Here is a 27,787-nt window from a genome sequence, read left to right on the forward strand (position 1 = left end):
TGTCAGGGTCCAAGAGGTTCACACCTTTCCAGGAAACTCCTGCAGGGCTTTTTCAGCCTCATCTCCTCCAGGCCCCACTCCCGAGGTCCAGCCATAAATACTATTAGGGGCCTTTTATTCATATTCATCATATCAGAGATCGTCTCTTTCTGGTAAGTCTTTTAACACTCCCCACAGGTTGGAATTAGGGCACCCACTCTGGGTCCCTAGCAGTCTTCTCCAGGCTGGGAGCCCCAGGGGGGCCGCTGTCTCTCTGAGTCCCTGGCCTGGCTCTGTGGGCACACAGTCATCAAGAAGTGCTTGGGGCGACTGAGCTGTTCAGGCATTGCTCTTAAGAGTGGAAAGTGGGCACCTGCTCCATTAATGTTTGCTGGCTGGTGGCTTCCACAGCACTCCCACCCCCGCACAGGCTTTGCAGTCTGCCGCTGCAGGTCCCTAGCACAACCCACAGGGTCCTTAAAAGTCATCATCATCACAGATGTCAAGGTACACATCGAAAGCCTCTCTGTTGCAGTTTCCATCGGGAGTGAAGACATATTTGTGGAAGGTCCCATCTACACAGATGGCTGGAGGAGGGGGGAGGATTGGAAAAGGTTAGATGCTGCCAAAGCCACACACTCCAGTCCTCTCAGGTGTCCCGTGGCCCAGGGTCTATCTCCAGGTCTTTGCCCACGTGCCATCTCCCTTAGTGATGGTGGAAGTGAACCACCCGTTTGGCTCCCTCAGGCCTCCCATGCCCTAAAATTCTTTCAGGTCCAATTTGTAGGCCTTCGCCCATGCAGTACCCCCCAGTCAAGGGCTATTCCCACTCACCAATGACAGAGTTGACATTCTTGGAAGTGTTGCGACCAAAAGCACAGATGCAGGCTGACTCAGCAGGCACGGTGAAGCTCGCCAGGCTCCACTGAGAGTCCACATACTGCCCAATCATAGGCCCCACCTTGCCCACGCGAGCCAGCCTGCAGGCAACACTGGCTAAGCCCAGGTGTGATATATGGGCAGGGGGATGGGGGTGAGGCAGGGTGGGGCAGGAGGCACTCACGCAGAGCGGCGGTTGAGGCGGGTATCCTTGAGAGCAAAGATATGGACTGTGCCCTTATCACTGGATGCACACAGGAAGGAAGAATCATGGCTGAAGTTGATGCTGAAAGACAGAGCAGCAGTGACGCCCACGTGTCATGTGGTGTGGGGTCAGGAGCCCACCACGCATACCCTGTGCTCACCAGTAGAGGGTAGCGGGGTCAGTGCCTCGGCGCAGCTCCACCAGCTTCTCCTTGGACTGCGTGTCAAAAAGGCGAATAAGGGTGCCCTTCTGAGAGGCTGAGGCCACTACCGTGCCTGGCTGGTTCAGAGACACGCAGGCCACGTCGCTCTGATGTGCATTGATGGTAAACGGAGCAGATGAGGTGCCGGGCTTTGTGCTTGCCAGGTCCTATGATAGAAGGAGCAGTTTGGGCTTGGGGTAGGTGGTAAGGAGGTAAGTTGCCAAGAGTCCACAGGGAGAGCCAGCCCACCTACCCACCCCTGCCCACTGGACAGCTCACCACAAGTTGCAGGCTCCCGCACTTGTGTCCTGGGAACACTAGCAGTTGTTTCTCCAGGCTGGGGCAGAGGTCACAGAGCCCTAGGGTGGGGGGGCGGTGAGCTGGTAAAGAGGATGTCAGGGCCAGGCAGGGTCTCAGGATGGACAGAGCTGGATAAGGGCCGGACTTCAACCTTCCATGATACATGTTACCCACAGAACCCACAGGGGGCTTGCCCTCAGGTGTGCTCCCCACCATCAAGGCAGATTCCCTGCCTCCCTATGCAGCTCTGGCAGCCCCAGGAGGCCTAGGAATCCCTGGCATACCCATTAATGTCCTTAATGAGCCTTTCTGCTCTGCTATCTGAGGTAGCCAGGGGTGAGGCGGGGCCGAGAGTAGAGAGAGAGAACTGGCTAAGGATGGGAAAATGGATAGATTGGGAATGTGGGCATCTCAGCCCATTGGAGCATCTTTATACAAAGAATCTCTCCCTGCCTCTCTTTCCCAGTTACTCTCTGTGTGCCTCTTTCTGTCTCTCTTCATTTCTGCCCCTCTGCCCCATCCACTGCCTCCTGCCATTACACCTGCATCTCTGGGTCCTCTCACCCTTGGGGTTGTCCCGGGTGTCAAACTCAAACAGCTTTCGGGGATTGTCGGGGAAGGAGTACACATAGATGCGGTTCTTCAGCACGATCACGATTCTGTGGGCATCACACAACACAGGATGGTCGTGAGAGGAGGGCAGGGTGCCCATGCAGGACTAACCCTCTAGCCTGCTGTGGGGACCTCCGACCTCCCCCACCCCCAGCCCACCTCAGGCTCACTTGTCATGGCGCATGCGCACAGCCAGCACTGGCTTGGTGAAGGTGAACTCCAGCACCAGCTTGTCCTTGGAGTCCTTGCCCTCCCGGGCATCGTCCCAGATCAGCACTGCTGGGCACGTGGGTGTGTTGTCGGGGCCAAGGTTTAGGGTGAGGGGCAGCCCTGGTGACACAAGACCTACCCCTACTCCCCATGGGACCTCAACCCACTTGCTTAACCTTTTGCTAACACCCAATATGACCTCACACAGCATGAGCACTTGTAGATGTGATTCCTGAGAAGACAGGTTCTAGAACCGTTATACTCATTTACAGATGAGGAAGCTGAGGCTTGAAGGGGTTTTCTATCTAGGCAAGGACCTCACAACCCATCAGCAACCAAGCAGGGACTCACACCCAGGCCTGTAACTTCTCATCAGTAACTATTTCTGCCTCCAGGGTCCCAGCTCATACCCCCCAGAAGATTTCTGTGAGGAATCCTAGGGCATCTTTTGCCATGTCCCAGTGGGATCAACAAAAGCCCTTAAAATAAGATGGTGCTTGAGACTCAAAGCAAGAGGGCATTGGGGAGACAGCCCCAAGATTTTAAAACCTATTAGTTGTGTGACCTTGGATAAATCACTTAACCCCTTTGGGCCTCAGTTTCTTCATCTGCAAAAATGGGGATGATGATACTTCCTACCACACAGAGTTACTGTGAGGATTAAATGAGTTAATACATGTAAAGTGGTTACAACAGCACCAGGCTCACAGCAAGCGCTCCATAGGTAAGGACATGGCATACAGGAGGCATTCAACAAGCGTTTGTTAAATGAAGACAAAACACCAAGCTTCTCAAGCGATAAGATCCAGGACTTGTAAGCTGTAGGCCTCACTGTGTGACTCTGAGTTACTCTGACATCTTCATTTGCCAGAGCCTCCGGGAGGCCAGGATTCCGGGGAATCTGGGCCAAGGGTGACCGGATGAGGACACTTACCTGAGATCTCTGAGAACTTGGGGCTGCTACCACCGCCCACCAGGGCCAGTAGGTTGGAGCGGTGCAGCATTTCCACCAGGCCCATGCTGCCCACCTGCTCATGGTCTGGACAAGGACCAGGATGTCAGTAGGGGTGGGTGCCAATGCCCAGCCCATCCCTTCTGCCCATTGCCCCTCCCCCACCGACAGCTCACCCAGATGCCCCTTCTCCATCAATGGCTCCACGTTGTAGATGCGCACACCTGTCTCCATAGCGCAGCAAAAGCAGCCTGGGGACGGGAGGAATCCGGGCTGCCTCAAAAGATGCCCAGGTGGGAAGCTAGGGGCTTAACACCCACCTCTGGCCATTCTCTCCCTCCCTCCCTCCCAAAAGGGCACAGGCACAAGCCTCTCTCACTTTGGTCTTGGTTGAAACGCAGACTGGTCACTCCTCGAAGTGGCTGCTGAGTCATGGTCCAGGATTGCTTCCCTGGACACAAATGGGGGTAGGGTTGGGAAGAGTCCTGGAGTCTGTTCTCTGAGTCCTAGAACTCCTGTCCCCAACTGATTTCTTCTTCCTCCTCCCACTCTGCTACCTAACCCCAGCAGGACTGCAAAGAAGACAAAATCAGGGGGAGAATCCTAGGGTCCCCACTCTAAGCTCCCAAGACCCCAAAGAGCATGGACAGGAACATTCACATCTTCTTACACTTGGTTGACCCCAGCTCTCTCGGCCTACCCTGACCTGGACTCCCCCACCTCCTCCTTACTCCTTCCCTGACTGACTGCTTATCAAGAGATAATGGGGTAGGGGGTATCCCAGTGATACCTCCTCTCTACCCTCAGCCAATCCTGGCCCCAGTGCCCAACATGGCCTGGAACCACCCCCTACCCACTTCTCATCTTTACACCTGGACCCAGCACCTAAGTCTGCCTGTCAATAAATGGGGAAAGGGGGCTCAAACATCCACTTCTTCCTGCACCTCCCTGACCTGGCCCTGAGACCTGCTATGGTTGGTCCACCGCTCACAGGAGCTCCCCCGCCACGTCCTTCTACTCCAACCTATTCTACCACTCCAGAGCTCTCTCACACCTTCCTTCCTCACAGGCTTCCTGAAATCCCTTCAGGATTCCATTCCCACCTCCACACAACCCCTTCTCATGACATGCTAACTTCCGTCCAACCATGGACAACCTGGACCTTCCCCCAGACCCCTGTATGCCCTAAAGACCCTACCTCAGGATTCCCTTATCACTCCAAATCCCCCACCCCTGGGTCATACCCTTCCATGTGTTCTGCTGTCCCTGACTCTGACATGGGTTGGCTTGGACGTACCCCCAGGAATTGCATCCCCCTAAGGTTCCTCCTCCAGACCCCCTATCGCCTCCCCAAGACCCTGTTCCAGGGCACCCCTAACCCCTCAAAACCCTTGCCCAGGACACACACTTCCCAAAACCCCTACCTGGGACAACTCAATCCCCCCTGCAAGACGCCTGCCCTGGACCCCCCCTAATATTCTTGTCCCAGAGTCCCCATACTCCCTTCAAACCCCCATCTCCGCAAAACCTTTGCCCAGGCACACCCCTTCCCACTCTCCAAACGTCCTCCCTTCCCCCCTGTACCACCTCCACCGGACCGCCTCACCCCCAAAGACCCATTCTTTGGACAGCCCCACCTTCCAAGATCCCTTTTTTGGGACCCCCATTCCAAAGACACTTGCCACCCAGGAACCCTGCCCAGGGATGCCTCACACATCGCTCCCACCACTTATGTCCAAGACCACCCTCATACTCCTTCCAGTGCCAGCACCTACTCAAGATCCCTGTCCTAGATACCCCCCATCCACCAAGACCCTTGCTCAGAAGACCCCAGACCGTCCCCCAGACCGCAACCAATTCTTGGACCATGCCCCAGCTCCCTGCCGCCTGCACTGACCTGACCTCTGCGCGTCCCCGATCCTGGCCCAAGCTCTCGGTGCCGCCCGCGGCACGGCTTTCTGACCTCCCGTGCCTTGACGCCCCACTCCGGTGTTTACATCAGGCCTTACTTCCGGGGGAGGGAGTCTGTGACCGGAAATGACTCATCCTCGCCGGAAAGCGCGGCTGCAGTCCTCCAAAACCAGCTTCTGGGTCTCTGGTGGAGCAGAGAGAGGGAGCGCGGCGAGCAGAGGACGCTCCGCCAGGGCATGACTGTCTGAAGGAACCGAGGCCGGGTGGGGGAGAGAGAGCCTTCCCCTCGCTGAGCGGAAAAGGGCGAGAATTCCTTAACTCGATCCTGCTAGGAGAGCTAGCGGCGTTACCTTCTGGGCTAACAAGACTTGGACCTCCGAGGTGGGCTAGAGGGGCCGCCCCTGTTAGCTATTTGTAGTTCTCCCAGACTTCTAGGGAGGCGACCGGGGAGCCTCGAGGCGGGGGTGGGCCTCGAGGCGGGGGTGGGCCTGGAGACCTTCAAAGCTGAGTCTATCCCCATAGCCAGGGGAAGCCAGGATGGGATTCCCCACCCCACCCATGCTTCGTTTTATTTACAAAGTGAAAAAGTATTTTTGATGGCAAGAGGTATAAGTGTTCACTGTGGGAGGAAAAAAGACCCCAATTGTGTACATACTGGAAATATTTTTGTATTCAACTTATAAATTTTGAGATGTGGACTCACGTGTAGTTTTGAGAAATAATACAGAGAAATCCCATGTGCTTTAACACTGCCCCCTGAAGGTAACATGTTGTATAGTAAAATACTACACTCAGAATGTTGACACAGTTGTGACACTAAGTATCACAGAGTTGATATTGACACAATCCACCCATCCTTTACTTTTTTTCAAATATTGTTTTGATGCTTTAAAAATTATTAATATATAATAGACATCTGTTTTATTCATCCATTTTAATTGATTCATGGTATTCCGTGGAATAAATGTATAACTGTTCAGCTGTTCCCCTACTGATGGCCATCTAGGTTGTTTGATGTACTGTGTTGTCAACATCCACAGACATATTTACTTGTGAATTTTGTCCCTGTGTACTACCCTAGGCGTGACTCCATTGCTGTGCTCCTCAGCAAAGCCAATCTTCTGGCTTTCTTCGGTCTCTACTTCCTCACATCCCAGAGCACATTTAACTTTTTTTTTTTTTTTTTTTTTTTTTTGGCCACAGCATGGGATCTTAGTTACCCAACCCGGGATTGAACCTGGACCCTCGGCAGTGAGAGGGCCGAGTCCTAACCACTGGACCACCAGGGAATTCCCAGAGCATATTTAACTTAATTCAGTTTGGCTTTTGTCACTTCCATGTCTCTGAGACTGCTCTTAACCAGATCACTGATGAGTAACAATCTTCCCAAACCAGCAGTCACTTCTCTACCCCTTCCTGTAACCACCCAGCATATTCCACAGTTTCTTGCTCTCACTCTCTTAGTTTTCTCCTATATCTCTGGCTACTCCTCCATCTTTACCCAATTTCCAAATACTGTGGTATCCTTAGGTATGATCCTGGCCGCCTTACTTTTGTAGTCAGTATTCTCTCCCTAGGTGACTTCATGTTGTCTCATAGCCTTAATTATTGCAAATATTTGGAAGATCCACTGATTTAGGCCTCTAGCCTAGACCTCTTTCCTGAACACCAGACTCATATGCTATGGCCTGTTTGATGTGTTCACGTGGATGTCGCATAAGGCATCTCAAATTTAACGCATCCAAACAGATCTCTTGAATTTCCCTGGCTCAACCACCCTCCTGTCTCCCTCATCTTAACCAATGGCACCATAACACCCAGTTTGTCACTCAAGCCAAAGAGCAGATATATCATGCTTGATTCTCCTTCTTTGTCACTGGCAAGTTCTGTTGGTCCCACTGTCCAAGTGGTGTCACAAATACAACCCCTGGCTCATGCACTTGTAGTCAAGATGGAGTAACAGGGACCAAATTTGTCCTCTCACATGAAACAACCAACCACTGCCCTCCCAAAAGGCAGAATACATGAAACAATGGTTTTCAAGGCATACACATCAGACAGTGAAGGACAGTGATCCCTGAGAAATGGGAAAGAAGATGAGTCCCAAACTGCCCCAAGTTACCACTTGGAGAGTTCTCATGCTGTGGCACAGAAAGGGGAGAAGGCAGAGCCTGGTGGCCTCCCTAAATTGAAATAATCCAGAGAGACAAGGGCAGCTAGAGTTCGAAGGACAGAATATCAGGAGAGAGCTTCACAGAGAGAGAACCACAGAGATCTGCAAAGAGTCCCCCTTGAATATTCAGCAGAATACTGATAAGTGCGTGCATATGAAGAAACTACCCAAGTCCAGGGAAAGAACCATCCAACTGGATTAGAACAAGGCCTGGCATATAGGTCAATTGGAAAAACGTAATTCACAGGGCACAGAATACACAGGAAGGTTGTGGGGAATAATTAGCCCTAGACTTAGTACCAGTGCAGACCCAATTAACAAATCATAAAAGGAAGACCCTGAAAGATCAAATTGTTTCCAAGTAACTTAACTATCTCAGTACAAAGATCAGGAAGATTTATAGGAATACTAATAATAAAACCCTAGCACCTAAGGTAAAATTCACAATGTCTGTTATCCAAACAAAAACGTATGCTAAGTGAAAGGAGCCAGTCACAAAGGACTGCATATTGTATGATCCCACTTATAGACAATGTCCAGAATAGGCAAGTCCACAGAGAGAGAAAGTAGATTAGTGGTTGCCTAGGGCTGGTGGGGTGGGAGAGGAAGGTGACTGGGGAAAAAAAGGCAATGACTGCTAAGGGGTATGGGATTGCTTTTTGGGGTGTTGAAAATGTTCTAAAACTGATTGTGGTAATGGTTGCAGAACTCTGTAAGTATACTAAAAAAAACCATTTAACTGTACACTTTATTTTTTTTATGAATTTATTTTATTTTTGGCTGCGTTGGGTCTTTGTTGATATGCGCGGGTTTTCTCTACCTGCAGCGAGCGAGGGCTGCTTTTCGTCGTGGTGCATGGGCTTCTCATTGCGGTGGCTTCTCTTGTTGTGGAGCATGGGTTCTAGGTGCATGGGCTTCAGTAGTTGTGGCACATGGGCTCAGTAGTTGTGGCTTGTGGGCTCTAGAGCACGGGCTCAGTAGTTGTGGTGCACGGGCTTAGTTGCTCCGCGGCACGTGGGATCTTCCTGGACCAGGGATCGAACCCATGTCCCCTGCATTGGCAGGCGGATTCTTAACCACTGCGCCACGAGGAAAGTCCTAACTGTACACTTTAAATGGTGTATTGTGTGGTACGTGAATTATATCTCAATAAAAGAGTGTTGTTTTTTTTTAAGCAGGAAAACACGAACCATAATGATCAATCAATGGAAACTAACACAGAATGGACACAGATATTAGAATTAGGAGAGAATGATGCTAAAAAAGTTATTAAAGCTACCTCCATATGTTAAAAAAGTTGAGCAGAGACATGGAAGATATATAAGTACCCAAAATGAAATTCTAAAGATGAAAAATACACCAGATGGGATTAATGACTAGACATTGCAGAAGAAAAACATCAGTAGTTTAAATCATAGCAGTAGAAACTAAGAAAATGGAACAGAGGAAGAAAGAATCCCCCAAAACTGAAAATAGAAAAAAGCATAAATGAGCTGTGGGACAATTTCATGTGGCCTAATATGCAGGAAATAGAATCCCCAAAGGAGAGGAAGGGGGACAGAAAAAGTATGTGAAGAAGTAAAGTCCTAAAACTTTCCAAAATTAATAAAAAATATAAACTCACAGATCCAAGAAGTTCAATGAACACCAGCAAAAAGTAGATGAAAAATACTACACAAAGGCACATTGTGGGAATTCCCTGGCCGTCAAGTGGTTAGGACTCTGTGCTCTCACTGCCAAGGGCCCGGGTTGGGGAACTAAAATCCCACAAGTCACGTGGTGAGGCCTAAAAACAAACAAACAAAGGCACATTGTTATAAAACTGCTCCAAACCAATGATACAGAGAAAATCTTTTTTGTTTATTTTTTCTTCCAATTTTATTGAGATATAATCAACTTACAGCACAGAATAAGTTTGAAGTGTACAGCGTAATGACTTGACTTACATACATCATGAAATGATTATCACAATAAGTTTAGTGAACATTCATCATTCCATATAGATACAAAATTAAGGAAATAGAAAAAAAATTTTTCCTTGTGATCCTCTTAGGATTTACTCTCTTTTATATATAACATACAGCAGTGTTAATTATATTTATCATGTTGTACATTACATTCCTAGTACTTATTTATCTTATACCTGGAAATTTGTACCTTTTGACTGTCTTCATCCAGTTCCCACTCCTCCACCCACACCTCTGGTAAACACAAATCTGATCTCTTTTTCTATTAGTTTGTTTTTGAAGTATAATTGACCTTCAACCTTCCTGGTGCTGTTATAACTTCTGGTTATAGAAGTATCACCCCACCTTCACCTCCACAATGAGTGTTTTACCTCACCTTTTTTCCTGGAGCAAATAGGACTTAACGTCTTTTTTTTTTTTTTTTTTTTTTTTTAATTTTTGGCCAGGCTGCGCAGCATGCAGGATCTCAGTTCCCCGACCAGGGGTCGAACCCGCACCCCCTGCATTGGAAGCGCGGAGTCTTAACCACTGGACCACCAGGGGAGTCCCTAGGACTTAACATCTTATTTGAATTAAGATGGGTTCCTAAGTCTTTAAATCCTTTTTAGTTTGCTTTTCAAACCAGTGGTCTGGGTGTTCACTTAATGCTGTATATTAATAGGACTGTCACCAGAGAAGGAAGAATGATGCACATGCCTGTCATACAAAGTTGTCATGAGGAAGGGTGTCAGAGTTGAAAAGGACCAAGATCTAATGACCGAGTAACCTGTGGAAGAAATCCAAACTTGGGTGAACGTTTAGGCATTCCAGATTTGTGGGAATGAGTTGTAAGTATCTATGTCTCAGTAAAAATCTTTCTCAAGACATAAATCTTGAAGTTAAGCATGGCTCTGCTCAGACCCGGTTGGGTCAACTTTAATATTAGAATTGCTCCTTGGAGCATTTCACCTTCTTTTGTGGACGTGACTCAATGAATTAATTTTCTCTAATGCATCCTGGAAAATGGATTGTTTGTAGATTGAGAAATTGTTTAAGTTTTGCCCTGATGTCTTGAAAAGTAGCATACTAATCTCCTTCATTTAACAACTAATTATTGAACATTCATTCATTCATTTATCCAATATATATTGAGTGCCTCCAACGCACCAGGCACACTGTGCTAAATTTGGGGAATCAAACAGTAAACAGAGCAGTGTCCTTGGAGGAGAAAGGTGATGAATGAATGAAGATACATATATTTATATTTATATATAAATTAGAGATAAGATGGATTAGGAGATAGGAAGGGTTGAGGTAAGGGTAGGAGGTTGCTATCTTATGTGGGATGATCAAAGAAACTTCTGTGATAAGGTGACATTGGAGCAGAAACCTGAAGGGAGTGCGGGAATGAACCCTGTGGAAATTCGGGGGAAGTGCATTCTGGGCAGAAGGAACAACAAGGATATCAGTGCAGCTTGAGCAGATGAGTCACAGAGGGGTGGATGGGGGGCAGAATATGCAGGGCCTGTAGGCCATTTAAAATGCTTTGGCTAATTGTGAACATGTGGTTTCCCCAACCTGAGTAACCTTCTCACATCCCTCTGTTGTTCCCTACCATCCCTTGGCCACATCCTCTGTATAACTTGTACCAATTCCTGAAGGCTTAGTTTTTGCATTATACTTTCTTGAGAGTCTTTCCTAATATAAAAGTTGTATTAAAAATTCCTCCCCCATAGTGCTCTGCACCCCCCCACAATGTTACAAGGTACAGAGTTGACTTGCTATGCTTGAGACTTCTCCAAGGGCAGATGTTATGTATCCCCAGTGCCCCTCATCAAACCTAATACTTAGTAGATGCTCAAGAACATGTTTGTTGAACCAAATAAATATACAAGTCATTAAAAAAAATGCTTTGACTACTATTCTGAGTGGGATAGGGAGCCATTTGGAGGGTTTGGAGCACAGGAGAGAGACACGACCAGACTTGCCTTTTCAAAATAGCACTGGCTTCTGTGTGTGGACTAAGGCAGGGAGCAGGAGAAGGGAAAGCAAGGAGGGCAGTTAGGAGGCTATTTCAGTAAGCCAGGCAATGGTTTTTGGTGGTTGGGACACTGGGCAGTGGAGGAGATAAGATGTATTCTGGAATTATTTTGAAGGTAGAGCTGCAGGGATATGTTGATGGGTTAGATATAGGATGTGTGGAAGATAGAAGTTAAGAATGACTCAGAAGGTTTTAGGTAAGCTGAGAGTCAGCTGGAGGAACAGATTAAGAGGGGGAATTGGGAGTTTTGTATTATTTTTGTGAACTCTGAAATGCGTATGAAATATCATATAGAGATGTTGGGTAGGTGATTGGATATAACTGAAAGTCAGGAGTGAGGTACAGGCTGGAGATAACAAATTTAGGAGGCGTCAGTATATCAAAGTCATTTAAAGTCAGGAGACAGAGGAGATCACCTAGGAAGTGAAAGTAGGTGGGGAGGTTAGAAGCCTAAGCCCCGAAGCATTTCCAAGGTACAAAGGTCAGGGGAAAGAGGAGGAACTGGCAAAAGATTGAGTAGGAGCAGCCAGTGAGGCGGGAACAGAACCAAGAAAGGATTTCTGGAAGTAAAGAGAAAAGGCATTTCAAGAAGGGAGTCAAATGTTGCTGACAGGGAGGAATTCCCTGGTGGTGCAGTGGTTAAGAACCTGCCTGCCAATACAGGGGACATGGGTTTGAGCCCTGGTCTGGGAAGATCCCACATGCCACAGAGCAACTAGGCCCGTGAGCCACAACTACTGAGCCTGCGCGTCTGGAGCCTGTGCTCCGCAACAAGAGAGGCCGCGATAGTGAGAGGCCCGCGCACCGCGATGAAGAGTGGCCCCCGCTTGCCGCAACTAGAGAAAGCCCTTGCACGGAAACAAATAAGGACCTACTGTAGGGCTTCCCTGGTGGTGCAGTGGTTAAGAACCTGCCTGCCAATGCAGGGCACATGGGTTCGAGCCCTGGTCTGGGAAGATCCCACATGCCGTGGAGCAGCTAAGCCTGTGCACAACAACTACTGAGCCTGTGCTCTAGAGCCTGCGAGCCACAACTACTGAAGCCCGCCCGCCTAGAGCCCGTGCTCCTCAACAAGAGAAGCCACTGCAATGAGAAGCCTGCACACCACAACGAAGAGTAGCCCCCACTCGCTGCAATGAAGACCCAACGCAGCCAAAAATAAATAAATAAATAAATAAATTAAAAAGAAAAATGTTGCTGAGAGGGAAGATGAGGAGCACTCATGATATGCACGCACTGGGTGTACAAAGATGAACCAGAATGCCAGGCACATAGTAGGTGTCCATGTACTTTTAATTGTAACAAAATATACATAACATAAAATTTACCACCTTAACCATTTTTGAATGTACAGTTCAGGAGTGTTAAGAATATTCACACTGTTGTGAAACAGATCTCCAGAACTTTTTCATCTTGCAAAACTGAAACTCTACTCGGTGCGGAGACTGTTTAGTCCCGGGCCTTGCAAGTTTATTGTTCTCTCCATCTGGACTCGAGGCTTCCGTCACAACCATGCTCCGCCAAATCATCAGTCAGGCCAAGAAGCATCCTAGCTTGATCCCCCTCTTCATATTTATTGAAGCGGGAGGTACTGGAGCTACACTGTATGTCTTGCGCCTGGCATTGTTCAATACAGATGTCAGTTGGGACAGAAAGAGTAACCCAGAACCCTGGAACAAACTGGGTCCCAATGATCAGTACAAGTTCTACTCAGTAAATGTAGATTACAGCAAATTGAAGAAAGAAGGTCCAGACTTCTAAATGAAATGTTTCACTATAAAGCTGCTTAGAATGAAGGTCTTCCAGAAGCCATCCGCACAATTTCCCACTTAACCAGGAAACATTTCCCCTCTAAATGCACGAAATCAGGGACTTCCCTGGTGGTCCAGAGGTTAAGACTTTGCACTTCCACTGCAGGGGGCGCCGGTTCGATCCCTGGTCGGGGAACTAAGATCCCACATGCTGCGTGGTGCGGCCAAAAAGTAAAAAATAAATAAATAAATGCACGAAATCATGTTGGTGTATTGTGTTGGGGTTTACACTGATTAATAAATAGTCTGAAACTTGAAAAAAAAAACTGAAACTCTAGACCCATTAAACATCTCCCCATTTCCCCCTCCCCCAGCCCCTGGCAACCACCTTTCTACTTTGTTTCTATGAATTTGACTCCTTTATTTTATTTATTTATTTATTTATTGGCTGTATTGGGTCTTAGTTGAGGCACGTGGGATCTTTCATTGCAGCGCACGGGCTTCTCTCTAGTTATGGCACGTGGGCTCCAGAGCATGTGGGCTCTGTAGTTGCAGCACGTGGGCTCTCTAGTTGTGGTGCACGGGCTTAGTTGCCCCCTGGCATGTGGGATCTTAGTTCCCTGACCAGGGATCGAACCAGTGTCCCCTGGATTGCAAGACCAATTCTTAACCACTGGACCACCAGTGAAGTCCCAATTTGACTCCTTTAGATACCTCATATAAGTGGAATCATACAGTATTTGTTTTCTTATGACTGGCTTATTTCACTTAGCATAACATCCTCAAGGTTCATCCGCGTTGAAGCATGTGTCAGAATTTCCTTCCCTTTAAAGGCTGAATAATATTCTATTGTATGAATATATCACATTTTGCTTATCAATTCATTTATCAATGGACACTTGGATTGCTTCCACCTTTTGGCTATTGGGAATAATGCTGCTATGAACATGGGTGTGCAAAGTCTCTTTGATACTGTGCTTTCAATTAATTTAGATATTTGTCCAGAAGTGGAATTGCTGGATGATATGGTAATCGTTTTTTTAATTTTGGGGGGAACTGCAATATTGTTTTCCATAGCAGCTGCGCCATTTTATATTCCTACCAGTAGTGCACAAAGGTTCTAATTTTCTCCATATCCCAACCAACACTTCTTTTCTTTCTTTTTTTTTTATAGTAACCATCCTAATGGGTGTGAGGCCAAGAAAATTGTCATTCTTGACCTGTATAGCAGTTCCTTGGAAACCCTCACTTATAGGGCTTGTCTTTATTTGACCTGATTCAGAGCTCTCTCAGGTCAAATATCCTTTTAAAAAATAATTGGTGACAACTGTTTAACATCACAGCTGCCCGAGGTGGTGATAACAGCTGGAGCAAACAAGAAGTTGACCAACAATCATGAAAAACTGGGAATAAGATATCCAGAGGGACCTTGAAAAGCTCTGACATATTTCTGGGAATCTGGAAGGCCATATGCATGTGCAAGTGCAGGGCTGCAAGCATGCCAAGGAAAGAGCTGAGAAGGCCCTAAGCTTTCAACTCTGGGTGATTTTTTTTTATTGGAGTATAGTTGATTTACAGTGTTGTGTTAGTTTCAGGTGTACAGCAGAGTGAATCAGTTATACATATATCCACTCTTTTTTAGATTCTTTTCCCATATAGGCCATTACAGAGTACTGAGTAGAGTTCCCTGTGCTCTACAGTAGGTCCTTTTGTTTTTTAAAATAAATTTATTTATTTATTTTTGGCTGCGTTGGGTCTTCATTGCTGTGCGGGGGCTTTCTCTAGTTGCGGCGAGCGGGGGCTACTCTGTTGCGGTGCACAGGCTTCTCATTGCGGTGGCTTTGCTTGTTGCAGAGCACGGGCTCTGGGCACGCGGGCTTCAGTAGTTGTGGCTCGTGGGCTCAGTAGTTGTGGCTCACGGGCTTCAGTAGTTGCGGTGCGCGGGCTCTAGAGCACAGGCTCAGTAGTTGTTGTGCACGGGCTTAGTTGCTCCGTGGCATGTGGGATCTTCCCGGACCAGGGCTCAAACCCATGTCCCCTGCATTGGCAGGCAGATTCTTAACCACTGCACCACCAGGGAAGCCCTACAGTAGGTCCTTATTTGTTATGTATTTTATATATAGTAGTGTGTATATGTTAATCCCAATCTCCTAATTTATCATTTCCCCCCATGTTTTCCCTTTGGTCACCATAAGTTTGATTTCAAGATCTGTGAGTCTGTTTCTGTTTTGTAAATAAGTTCATTTGTATAATTTTTAAATTAGATTCCACATATAAGCGATATTGTATATTTGTCTTTCTCTGTCTGACTTACTTCACTTAGTATGATAATCTCTAGGTCCATCCATGTTGCTGCAAATGGCATTATTTCCACCTCTGGGTGATCTTGAAGCTCTATGGAGAACTCTGCTAAGGCAGAGTTGTAAACTACCTTGCTGGAGTGTTCAAGCATGCTCCAACACACACAGAGATACCCTAGGCAAAGGTTGAAGACTTATTGGTTCAAAACATTTAAAGAAATCTCTCTCTAACCATTAGCTGACCACGAAGTTAATGAAGCAGAGACTTTGGTGATCACACATATCAAAGAATACAGACTTTACAGAACTAGTTCAGAAAAGTCACTAAACAGACAGCAGCAACAATAAAGCCTGGGGTGGAGAGAATCTGAATTCCAGAGCTGCTGCATTATTTAAAATATCCAGATTTTAAAATTGCAATGAAAATAGAAAGTATGAACCATACACAGGGCAAAAAAAAGCATGAAATAGAAACTGTCCCTAAGGAAGCCCAAACATTGGATGTACTAGACAAAGATTTTAGGTTTTTTTTGAAGTATAGTTGATTTACAATGTTGTGTTAGTTTCTGGTGTACAGTATAAGTGATTAAGAATATACGTATTCTCTCTCTCTTTTTTTTTTGGCCGTGCCTCGTGGCATGCAGGATCTTAGTTCCCTGACCAGGTATCAAACCCATCCCCCCTGCAGTGGAAGCACAGAGTCCCAACCACTGGACCACCAGGGAATTCCTGAATATATATATTCATATATATATATATATATATATATATATATATATATATATATATATCTGCTAATCCCAAACTCCTAATTTATCCCTCCCCCATCCCCTTTCCTCTTTGTTAACCATAAATTTATTTTCTATGTCTGTGAGTCTGTTACTGTTGTGTAAATAAGTTCATTTATATCATATTTTAGATTTCACATATAAGTGATATTGTATGGTATTTGCCTTTCTCTGTCTGACTTCCTTCACTTAGTATGATAATCTCTAGGTCCATCCATGTTGCTGTAAATGACATTATTTCACTCTTTTTTATGGCTGAGTAATATTCCATTCTATATATATACCACATCTTCTTTATCCATTCATCTGTCGATGGACATTTAACTTGTTTCCATGTCTTGGCTATTGTAAATAGTGCTGCATGAACATTGGGGTGCATGTATCTTTTTTTTCTTTTTTGGCTGCGTTGGGTCTTCATTGCTGCATGTGGGCTTTCTCTAGCTGCAGCGAGCGAGGGCTATTCTGAGTTGCGGTGCGCGGACTTCTCATTGCAGTGGCTTCTCTTGTGGCGGAGCACGGGCTCTAGGCGTGTGGGCTTCAGTAGTTGTGGCGTGTGGGCTCAGTAGTTGTGGCGTGTGGGCTCATTAGTTGCGGTACGCGGGCTCTAGGGCACGCGGGCTGCAGTAGTTGTGGGATGCGGGCTCAGTAGTTGTGGCTCACAGGCTCTAGAGCGCAGACTAAGTAGTTGTGGCGCATGGGCTTAGTTGCTCCATGGCATGTGAGATCTTCCCAGACCAGGGATCGAACCCATGTCCCCTGCATTAGCAGGCGGACTCTTAACCACTGCGCCACCAGGGAAGTCCTGTATCTTTTTGAATTAGAGTTTTCTCCAGATATATGCCCAGGAGTGGTGTTGCTGAATCATATGGTAACTCTATTTTTAATTTTTAAAGGATCCTCCATACTGTTTTCCATACTGGCTGCACCAATTTACATTCCCACCAACAGTGTTGGAGGGTTCCCTTTTCTCCACACCCTCTCCAGTATATGTCATTTGTAGACTTTTTAATGATGGCCATTTTGACTGGTGTGAGGTGATACCTCCTTGTAGTTTTGATTTGCATTTCTCTAATAATTAGCAACATTGAGCATCTTTTCATATGCCTATTGGCCATCTGTATGTCTTCTTTGGAGAAATGTCTATTTAGGTCTTCTGCCCATTTTTTGATCAGTTGTTTTTTGGGTTTTTTTTGTTATTGAGTTGTATGAGCTGTTTGTGTATTTTGGAAATTAAGCCTTTGTTGCTTGCATTGAAACCATGCAACTCAGATTGTGACTTGAACCCAGATGGTTGTTTCTGGATGCAAAAAAATAAAGTGATGGTTACAGAAAGTAATGAAAGGTTTGTGGAAAGTGGACTGTGAGAAAAGTGTTTTTTGCACAGTCAGGATTGACTAAGTTTAGAATATATTTAATTGAGTAAATGAATTTTAAAAGTAAGCTGGTGCAAGACTTGAATGTGGCTTTTCTCTCTTTTAAGAGGACATGTTTTCTTCTTTTTTTTAAAATAAATTTGCTTATTTATTTATTTATTTTTGGCTGTGTTGGGTCTTCATTGCTGTGTGCGAGCTTTCTCTAGTCGTGGTAAGCAAGGGCTGCTCTTGGATGCGGTGCACGGGCTTCTCATCGTGGTGGCTTCTCTTTGTTGTGGAGCATGGGCTCTAGGGACGCAGGCTTCAGTAGTTGTGGCACACGGGCTCAGTAGTTGTGGCTTGTGGGCTCTAGAGTGCAGGCTCAGTAGTTGGGGTGCATGGGCTTAGTTGCTCCACAGCATGTGGGATCTTCCTGGACCAGGGATCGAACCCGTGTCCCCTGCATTGGCAGGCAGATACCACTGCACCACCAGTGAAGTCCCAAGAGGACAGGTTTTCTTAAAATGTTGAACTGCCTTTGATAACAGATATTAAGTTTCTTTACCTTTTAAGTGATCTGTTCTGTATTTGTCTTTGAAATCTTTTATTGTCACTTTGATTACGGAATAAGTATTGTCTCACAGTGACCTATGATCTTATTTGACCAAGTGTTTGAAAACTTTTTGACAAACTTCCCAAATATCAAATTTTAATTAAAGTTCTTTTGATTTCCAGCTAATTTTGGGATACTGTAGAGGGCCCCTGAAGTATCTCAAAGAGAAATATTTAACTAGGGTTATTTGGTATGTTAAGTTAAATGTAATCATTCGTAATTCTGGTTATTGTAACCAAGTTTCTTTACCAATTACACTGTAATCAGATGTTTAACCATGCCTTTTAAGTCTTTTGTCATTTATAGATAGTTATTTCTGTACTCTGATGCTGTTACAAAACGTGCTTCATCATCAAGGAGATTCATAGAAAGGCTATGGAAGCAGTTACAACAGTTCCACATCAAGATGATAACTATGCGAGGATTCCAGCCCATACTGACTTAAAACAAGGAGCTGTCCTGCCCCTGGGGCCCCTAGATCAGGCATCCAGAGATGTTTTTACTCCCTGACAGGCAGGGTCGACACCCCTACTCAGCCTCGAAGCAGTTACAGAAGATGGACCATTGCCCCTCTGCTTCCCATAAGAATATGGGAATAAAATCTCTGAGAGGAGAATGAAACAGGAAAGAAGGGGGCAGGGCACAGCCTTTAAAAGAATGATATAGCCCAAGGACACAACATAAACTGATTAGAACCAAATAGATCCAAGATGGCTTCCACTAGACCTTGAGCCTCAGTTTATGCTCATTGTAACACACCCGCAAGCTAAATGACACACCCACAGGTGACATGACAGTTCCAAGGCCGACCATAAAGGTCAAAAAGTGGGCGGTGGCCCTATTTCTGGAAATCCCCACCCCTTCCCCAAAATAGCTGGAATACTCCTCCCACTCATTAGCCTATGAAATTACCCACCCCTATAAAAACTGACAACCCCATACCCTGGTGCTATGCTCGCCTTCTCAGATGGCCCACACTCTGTGGAGTGTGTTTCTCTCTAAATAAATCCACTTCCTAATTACTTTGTCTCTCACTGAATTCTTTCTGTGATGAGACATCAAGAACCTGAGCTTCATTAAGTCCTGAGACCAGGTGTGTGATCTCAGTTAAAAAAACGTGAGTTCAAGTCCCAATCTGGGTTTTGGCTGGGTTCGAGTCCTGGCATGTGGGTTCAAGTCCCAATCTGAGTTGCACGGTTTCAGCATCATTTGCAAATATTTTCTCCCAGTCCCTAGGTTGTGTTTTTGTTTTGTTTATGGTTTCCTTTGCTGTGTAAAAGTCTATAAGGTTGATTAGGCTTCATTTGTTTATTTTTGCTTTTGTTTCTATTGCCTTGGGAGACTGACCTAAGAAAACATTGCTATGATTTATGTCAGAGAATCTTTTGCCTATGTTCTTCTAGGAGTCTTATGGTGTCATGTATTATATTTAAGCCTTTAAGCCATTTTGAGTTCATTTTTGTGTATCGTGTGAGGGAGTGTTCTGACTTCATTGATTTACATGCAGCTTAGACAAAGATTTTAAATCACTAGCATAAATATGCTCAAAGAACTAAAGGAAACCATATCTAAAGAACTAAAGGGAAGTATAATAACAGTGTCTCACCAAATAGAGAATATCAACAAAAAGATAGAAATTTAAAAAAAACAAATTCAGGAGTTAAAGTAGTTGAATATGATAAAATTAAATAAAAAATAAAAAAATAATAGAATATGAAAATAATGTAAAGAAAATAAATATGAAATAACTGAAATGAAAATTCACTAGAGGGGCTCAACAGCAGTTCCCCATATCCTTTGTCCCACAGGATGATACTGAAACAAAAGGGTCCAGATGGCTGCAACACAAGTGGTGGAACACCCTGTTGCTGAGGTGCTGATTTCATGCTGCAGGTAAGCATTTTTATACCCTGCAGCTGTACCCTAAGGGTGAGACAGAAAGCCTCGTATCTCATCAGAATTTGGGAGATGATAAGAATCTCTCATGACAGCTTCCCATGAAGATAAAAAAGTGAGTGGGAAATGGCCTTGTAGCAGTTCTTCACAAGCTTCCCATGCTCTCATGTTCTGGGAGGATCACAAGGCTTCTGCCAAGACCTAGATAGATCAGCTGTGGTTAAGCATTACCTACAGGAACTATGAGGATCTATGCAAGGTCAAGGCACCAGCATGAAGCAGTTTCCCTATATTACCAAGATAGACCATTTTCTGGGCCATAAAATTAATCGCAATAAATGCAAAAGGATTCAGGTTATACAAATTGTTTTCTCTGGCCACAATGGAACTGAATTAGAAATTAATAACAGGAAGATCTCTGGAAAATCTCCAAATATTTGGAAACTAAGTAACACACTTCAAAATAATTCATGGATCAAAGAAGTCAGAATGGAAATTAGAAAACATTTTGAACTGAATGAAAATGAAAACTCAACATATTAGTATTTGTCAATGCCACTAAAGCAGTATTCGGGGGTGAATTTATTGCATTAAATGCCTGCCTATATTAGAAAAGAAGAAAGAACTAAATAAGAAAGGTCTAAAATCTATTATCTCAGCTTCCACCATAAGAAACTAGAAAAAGAAGAGCAGGGCTTCCCTGGTGGTGCAGTGGTTGAGAATCTGCCTGCCAATGCAGGGGACACGGGTTCGAGCCCTGGTCTGGGAAGATCCCACATGCCGCGGAGCAACTAGGCCTGTGAGCCACAAGTACTGAGCCTGTGCGTCTGGAGCCTGTGCTCCGCAACAAGAGAGGCTGCGACAGTGAGAGGCCCGCGCACCGCGATGAAGAGTGGCCCCCACTCGCCACAACTAGAGAAAGCCCACGCACAGAAACGAAGACCCAACACAGCCAAAAATAAATAAATAAAGTGTAAAATTAAAAAAAAAAGAAAAAGAAAAAGAAAAGCAAAGTAAACCTAAGGTAAGCAAAAGAAAGGAAATAATAAAGATCAAAGTGGAAATCAATGAAAATAGAAAACAGAAAAACTATGGAGAAAATCAGTGAAACCAAAAGCTGGTTGACTGAGATCAACAAAACTGATAAACATGAAGACTTACAGGAAAAAAAAAAAAAAAGGGAGAAGACACAACTTACCAATATCAGGAATGGGAGGTGACATCACTACAGATTCTACAGATACTAAAAAGGTTAAAGGAATATTATAAACAACTTTATGCCAATAAATTCCACAACTTCACTGAAATGTACAAATTCCTTGAAAGACACAAATTACCAGAGCTCACTCAAGAAGACACAGATAGTTGCCAGGGGTTGGGGAGAGGAAAGAATGGGGAGTAATTGTTTAATGGGTACAGAATTTCAATTTTGCAAGATGAAAAGGTCTGGAGATGGATGGTGGTGATGGTTGTACAACAGTGTGAATGTACTTAATGCCACTTAACTGTACACTTTAAAATGGTTAAGTTGGTAAACTTTATGTTATATGTATTTACCACAATTTTTTTAAAAAATAGAAAACTGAATAGCCTTATATATATTAAATAAATAAATACACTTTATACTTAAAACCCTTCCTGGAACTTCCCTGGTGGCACAGTGGTTAAGAATCTGCCTGCCAATGCAGGGGACATGGGTTCGAGCCCTGGCCCGGGAAGATCCCACATGCCGTGGAGTAACTAAGCCCGTGTGCTACAACTACTGAGCCTGCACTCTAGAGTCCCCGAGCCACAACTACTGAAGCCTGCGTGCCTAGAGCCTGTGCTCCGCAACAAGAGAAGCCACCGCGATGAGAAGTCCGTGCACCGCAATGAAGAGTAGCTCCTGCTCGCCGCAACTAGAGAAAGCCTGTGTGCAGCAATGAAGACCCAACACAGCCAAAAAATAAATAAATTTATAAAAAACAAAACAAAACAAAACAAAGAAACAAAAACCCTTCCTACAAAGAAGACTTCAGGCCCAGATGGTATCACTGTCGAATTCTTTTTTTTTAATTTAAGAAATTTTTTCACTGATGAATTCTATCATGCATTTAAGCAAGAAATAATATCAACTCTACATAAATTCTTGCAAAAATTTGAATATTTCCCAGCCCATTCTATGGGACCATCATTACTCTGATACCAAAATCAGATAGACATTACAAAAAAAGAAAACTAATATCCCTTATGAATACAGGTACAAAAATTCTAAACATAATTTTAACAAATTGATTCCAACAATATATTATAAGGATAATACATCATGACCATGTGGAGTTTATCCCTGGAATGCAGGGTTGCTTTAACATTCAAAAAATCAATCAATGTAACTTCTCATACTAACAAACAACAAAAGAAAAAAAAAAACGTGATCATCTCAATGGATGCAGAAAAAGAAGTTGATAAAATTAAACATGATTTCCTGATAAAACTCTCAGGAAAGTAGGAATAGAAAATAACTTCCTCAACCTCATAAAGAGCATCTGTGTAACAGGTATATTAAAAACACTCATTGCCACTAATTATCAGGGAAATGCAAATCAGTACCACAATGAAATATCACCTCACACCTGTCAGGATGACTATTATCAAAAAACCAAGAGACAACATGTGTTGGTGAGGATGTGGAGACGTTGGAACCCTTGCACACTGTTGGTAGGAATGCAAAATGGTGCAGCCACTGCAGAAAACATAATGGATTTTCCTCAAAAAATTAAAAATGGGGGGGGGGAATTCCGTGGTGGTCCAGTGGTTAAGACTTCATGCTTCCACTGCAGGGGGCACAGGTTCGATCCCTGGTTGGGGAACTAAGATCCCCACATGCATGCAGTGGCAGCCAAAAAAAATTAAAAAAAAAAAAAAAATAGGGCTTCCCTGGTGGCGCAGTGGTTGAGAATCTGCCTGCTAATGCAGGGGACACGGGTTCGAGCCCTGATCTGGGAAGATCCCACATGCCGCGGAGCAACTAAGCCCGTGAGCCACAACTACTGAGCCTGCGCTTCTGGAGCCTGTGCTCCGCAACAAGAGAGGCCGCGATAGTAAGAGGCCCATGCACCACGATGAAGAGTGGCCCCCGCTTGCCACAACTAGAGAAAGCCCTCACACAGAAACGAAGACCCAACACAGCCATAAATAAATAAATAAATAAATAATGTGAAACCTTTAAAAAAAAAAAAAATAGAACTACCATATGATCCAGCAATTCCACTCCTGGGTATATATCCAAAGGAATTGAAATCAGGATTTCTTAGAGATATCAGCACTCCCATGTTCATTGCTGCACTATTCACAATAGCCAAGGTATGGAAACAACCTAAATGTCCATTGAAAGAAGAATAAACAAAGAAAATGTAGTATGTACATACAATAGAATACTATTTAGCCCTAAAGAGGAAGGAATTACTGAAATATGCAACAACATGAATGGACCTCGAGGACATTTTGCTAAGTGAAATAAGCCAGACACCTTATATGAGGTATCTAAAATAGTCAAATTCATAAAATCAAAGACTAGAATGGTGGTCAACAGGGGCTGATTTAGAAGGGGAAATGGGGAGTTATTAATCAACAGGAATAAAGTTTCAGTTAGGTAAGATTAATAAGCTCTAGAGATTTGCTATACAATATTATACCTATAGTCAACAATAATGTATTATATACTTAAAATTTGTTAAGAGCATAGATCTCATGTTTAGTGTTCTCATCACAATAAGATTAAAAAATAAATAAAAGCTCCTTGGAAGAAAAAAAAAAGATACGTGGATTGGCTAAACTATTTTGGAAGCCTTCTGCATTTTTCATTAATAGGCATGAGAGTCTAGTTGTGACCATGGCCTCTGTCCTTAGAGACATGGTCCAAGGTTTGACCCTGAAACAGATCCACTTCTGCCGTTTTCCTGTGAAAGCAGTTTGTAACTGGTGCTTACATCATAAGCCCCTGGGTGGTTCATTATAACAGAGTGCTGGTTCCTATCCCCAGAATGTCAAATTCATTAGGTCCAGGAAGAGTCTGAGAATTTGCATTTCTACCCTGTTTTCAGGTGATGCTGCTGCTGCTGGTCTGGGGTCCACACTTTGAGAATCACTGGTTGCCTGATACCACGAAGTAACAGAACTCTGCCCCTGGAGTATTGTCCTAACTTCCTCAAGGGAACCCTTGATTCAAGGTATGCCCAGAGTCCCTAGAAGGACAGGAAGCTGGGATTTTGCTGTGTTTATAAACAGGTTTATGGTTAGCATGTATTGAGCCTGCTTGGTAATAAATGTTTGTTTAATAAATAACAGGTCTGTTGGAGAGAGAGAAAAAAAAAACCCTGCAGCTAACATTGTACTTAATGGTGAAAGACTGAATGCTTTCCCTCTAAAACCAAGAAGAAGACGGATACCTACTCTCACTACTGCTATTTTATATTGTACTGAATATTCTGGTCAGTGCATAAAAGGCAAGAAGAAATAAAAGACAATCTGAATTGGAAAGAAATAAACCTGTCTTTATTTGCAGAAACATGATTATCTAGTAGAAAACCCAATGGAATCTATAAAAAAGCGAATAAAATTAATGATAGTTTAGCAAGGTTGCAGGATACAAGATCAATGTACAAGAATCAATTGTATTTCTATACATTAGCAATGAACGATTGGAATTTTTATTTAAAAATAATATGTACATTCAAAGAAAGATAGACAAGATGAAAAGGCAGAGGGCTATGTACTAGATGAAGGAACACGATAAAACCCCAGAAAAACAACTAAATGAAGTGGAGATAGGCAACCTTCCAGAAAAATAATTCATAATAATGATAGTGAAGATGATCCAGGACCCTGGAAAAAGAATGGAGGCAAAGATCGAGAAGATGCAAGAAATGTTTAACCAAGACCTAGAAGAATTAAAGAACAAACAAACAGAGATGAACAGTACAATAACTGAAATGAAAACTACACTAGAAGAAATCAATAGCAGAATAACTGAGGCAGAAGAACAGATAAGTGACCTGGAAGACAATGGTGCAATTCACTGCTGTGGAACAGAATAAAGAAAAAAGAATGAAAAGAAATGAAGACAGCCTAAGAGACCTCTGGGACAACATTAAACGCAACAACATTCACATTATAGGAGTCCCAGAAGGAGAAGAGAGAGAAAGGACCAGAGAAAATATTTGAAGAGATTATAGTCGAAAACTTCCCTAACATGGGAAAGGAAATAGCCACCCAAGTCCAGGAAGCACAGCGAGTCCCACACAGCATAAACCCAAGGAAGAACACGCTGAGACACATAGTAATCAAATTGGCAAAAATTAAAGACAAAGAAAAATTATTGAAAGCAGCAAGGGAAAAACAACAAATAACATACAAGGGAACTCCCATAAGGTTAACAGCTGATTTCTCAGCAGAATCTCTACAAGACAGAAGGGAGTGGCATGATGTACTTAAAGTGATGAAAGGGAAGAACCTACAACCAAGATTACTCTACCCGGCATGGATCTCATTCAGATTCGATGGAGAAATCAAAAGCTTTACAGACAAGCAAAAGCTAAGAGAATTCAGCACCACCAAACCAGCCCTACAACAAATGCTAAAGGAACTTCTCTAAGTGGGACACACAAGAGAAGAAAAGGACCTACAAAAACAAGCCCAAAACAATTAGGAAAATGGTCATAGGAACATACATATCGATAATTACCTTAAACGTGGATGGATTAAAGGCTCCAAGCAAAAGACACAGGCTTGCTGAATGGATACAAAAACAAGACCCATATATATGCTGTCTACAAGAGACCCACTTCAGACCTAGGGACACATACAGACTGAAAGTGAGGGGATGGAGAAAGATATTCCATGCAAATGGAAATCAAAAGAAAGCTGGAGTAGCTATACTCATATCAGATAAAATGGACTTTAAAATAAAGAATGTTACAAGAGACAAGGAAGGACACTACACAATGATCAAGGGATCAATCCAAGAAGAAGATATAACAATTATAAATATATATGCACCCAACATAGGAGCACCTCAATACATAAGGCAACTGCTAACAGCTATAAAAGAGGAAATCGACAGTAACACAATAATAGTGGGGGATTTTAACACCTCACTTACACCAATGGACAGATCATCCAAAATGAAAATAAAGAAGGAAACAGAAGCTTTAAATGACACAATAGATCAGATAGATTTAATTGATATTTATAGGACATTCCATCCAAAAAAGCAGATTACACTTTCTTCTCAAGTGCGCACGGAACATTCTCCAGGATAGATCACATCTTGGGTCACAAATCAAGCCACAGTAAATTTAAGAAAGTTGAAATCATATCAAGCATCTTTTCTGACCACAATGCTATGAGATTAGAAATGAATTACAGGGAAAAAAATGTAAGAAACACAAACACATGGAGGCTAAACAATACGTTACTAAATAACCAAGAGATCACTGAAGAAATCAAAGAGGAAATCAAAAAATACCTAGAGACAAATGACAATGAAAACACGGCAATCCAAAACCTATGGGATGCAGCAAAAGCAGTTCTAAGAGGGAAGTTTATACAGCTATACAAGCCTACCTCAAGAAAAAAGAAAAATTTCAAATAAACAATCTAATCTTACACCTAAAGGAACTGGAGAAAGAAGAACAAACAAACCCAAAGTTAGCAGAAGGAAAGAAATCAAAAAGATCAGAGCAGAAATAAATGAAATAGAACCAAAGAAAACAATAGCAAAGATCAATAAAACTAAAAGCTGGTTCTTTGAGAAGATAAACAAAATTGATAAACCATTAGCCAGACTCATCAAGAAAAAGAGGGCGAGGACTCAAATCAATAGAATCAGAAATGAAAAAGGAGAAGTTACAACAGACACCGCAGAAATACAAAGCATCCTAAGAGACTACTACAAGCAACTCTATGCCAATAAAATCGACTACCTGGAAGAAATGGACAAATTCTTAGAAAGGTATAACCTTCCAAGGCTAAACCAGAAGGAAATATAAAATACCAACAGACCAATCACAAGTAATGAAATTGAAACTGTGTTTAAAAATCTTCCAACAAACAAAAGTCCAGGATGAGATGGCTTCACATGTGAATTCTATCAAACATTTAGAGAAGAGCTAAGACCCATCCTTCTCAAACTCTTCCAAAAAATTGTGGAGGAAGGAACACTCCCAAACTCATTCTATGAGGCCCCCGTCACCCTGATACCAAAACCAGACAAAGATACTACAAAAAAAGAAAATTACAGACCAATATCACTGATGAATATAGATGCAAAAATTCTCAACAAAATACTAGCAAACAGAATCCAACACCACATTAAAAGGATCATACACCATGATCAAGTGGGATTTATCCCAGGGATGCAAGGATTCTTCAGTATACGCAAATCAATCAATGTGATACACCATATTAACAAACTGAAGAATAAAAACCATATGATCATCTCAATAGATGCAGAAAAAGTCTTTTGACAAAATTCAACACCGATTTATGATAAAAACTCTCCAGAAAGTGGGCATAGAGGGAACCTACCTCAACATAATAAAGGCCATATATGACAAACCCACAGCAAACATCATTCTCAATGGTGAAAAACTGAAAGCATTTCCTCTAAGATCAGGAACAAGACAATGATGTCCACCC

The 27,787-nt window shown here is 43.6% G+C and overlaps 2 protein-coding genes, 1 long non-coding RNA gene and 1 pseudogene across 11 annotated transcripts in view; 2 read left to right on the forward strand and 2 right to left on the reverse strand.

The window, feature by feature from the left end:
- Positions 1-98: 98 nt before the first annotated feature.
- WDR45 (WD repeat domain 45) lies at positions 99-5,374 on the reverse strand. Of its 5 annotated transcripts, none has more exons than XM_082376792.1 (11): positions 5,237-5,374; positions 3,719-3,790; positions 3,516-3,590; positions 3,322-3,426; positions 2,348-2,453; positions 2,130-2,224; positions 1,545-1,624; positions 1,224-1,432; positions 1,043-1,144; positions 814-959; positions 99-566 (listed from the first exon to the last, which is right to left on the reverse strand). In XM_082376792.1, the coding sequence occupies exons 2-11, from the start codon at positions 3,771-3,773 to the stop codon at positions 457-459; spliced, it is 1,083 nt and encodes a 360-aa protein (XP_082232918.1). In that variant the 5' UTR covers positions 3,774-3,790; positions 5,237-5,374; the 3' UTR covers positions 99-456. The 5 variants fall into 5 exon arrangements, with proteins under 5 accessions (XP_082232918.1, XP_082232917.1, XP_082232916.1 ...); XM_082376791.1 differs by having other exon boundaries at positions 2,348-2,456; XM_082376790.1 differs by having other exon boundaries at positions 2,348-2,522.
- Positions 5,375-6,376: 1,002 nt separating this feature from the next.
- The window catches only part of GPKOW (G-patch domain and KOW motifs), a 56,871-nt gene continuing 35,460 nt past the window's right edge, over positions 6,377-27,787 (reverse strand). For 2 of the 4 annotated variants that reach the window (XR_014239552.1, XR_014239553.1), the window contains 2 exons: positions 21,309-21,353; positions 6,377-9,209 (listed from right to left, as the gene is read on the reverse strand). The gene's annotated coding sequence lies outside the window, so the exon portion shown is untranslated. The remainder of the gene's footprint in view (positions 9,210-21,308; positions 21,354-27,787) is intronic. The other 2 variants (XR_014239551.1, XM_082376776.1) reach the window with 1 other exon arrangement.
- LOC309620442 lies at positions 9,217-26,666 on the forward strand. Its single transcript, XR_014239556.1, has 3 exons — positions 9,217-10,217; positions 20,023-20,107; positions 24,193-26,666. It is a non-coding gene; the product is annotated as an uncharacterized lncRNA (long non-coding RNA).
- LOC309620441 (cytochrome c oxidase subunit NDUFA4 pseudogene) lies at positions 12,707-13,305 on the forward strand (annotated as a pseudogene). The gene has a single exon. The product of its transcript is annotated as a cytochrome c oxidase subunit NDUFA4 pseudogene (transcript).

This window comes from Balaenoptera borealis, assembly GCF_965194805.1.
Source record: "Balaenoptera borealis genome assembly, chromosome: X".
Taxonomy (NCBI): Eukaryota; Metazoa; Chordata; class Mammalia; order Artiodactyla; family Balaenopteridae; genus Balaenoptera; species Balaenoptera borealis.

Coding starts and splice junctions, on each gene's coding strand:
- WDR45 (XM_082376789.1), bottom strand. CDS start 3,773: ATGACTCAGCAGCCACTTCGAGGAGTGACCAGTCTGCGTTTCAACCAA. Junction 2,225..2,347: donor GTGCGCATGCGCCATGACAA/GTGAGCCTGAGG, acceptor TGATGCCCACAG/AATCGTGATCGTGCTGAAGA. Junction 1,433..1,544: donor GCGGGAGCCTGCAACTTGTG/GTGAGCTGTCCA, acceptor CTTCTATCATAG/GACCTGGCAAGCACAAAGCC.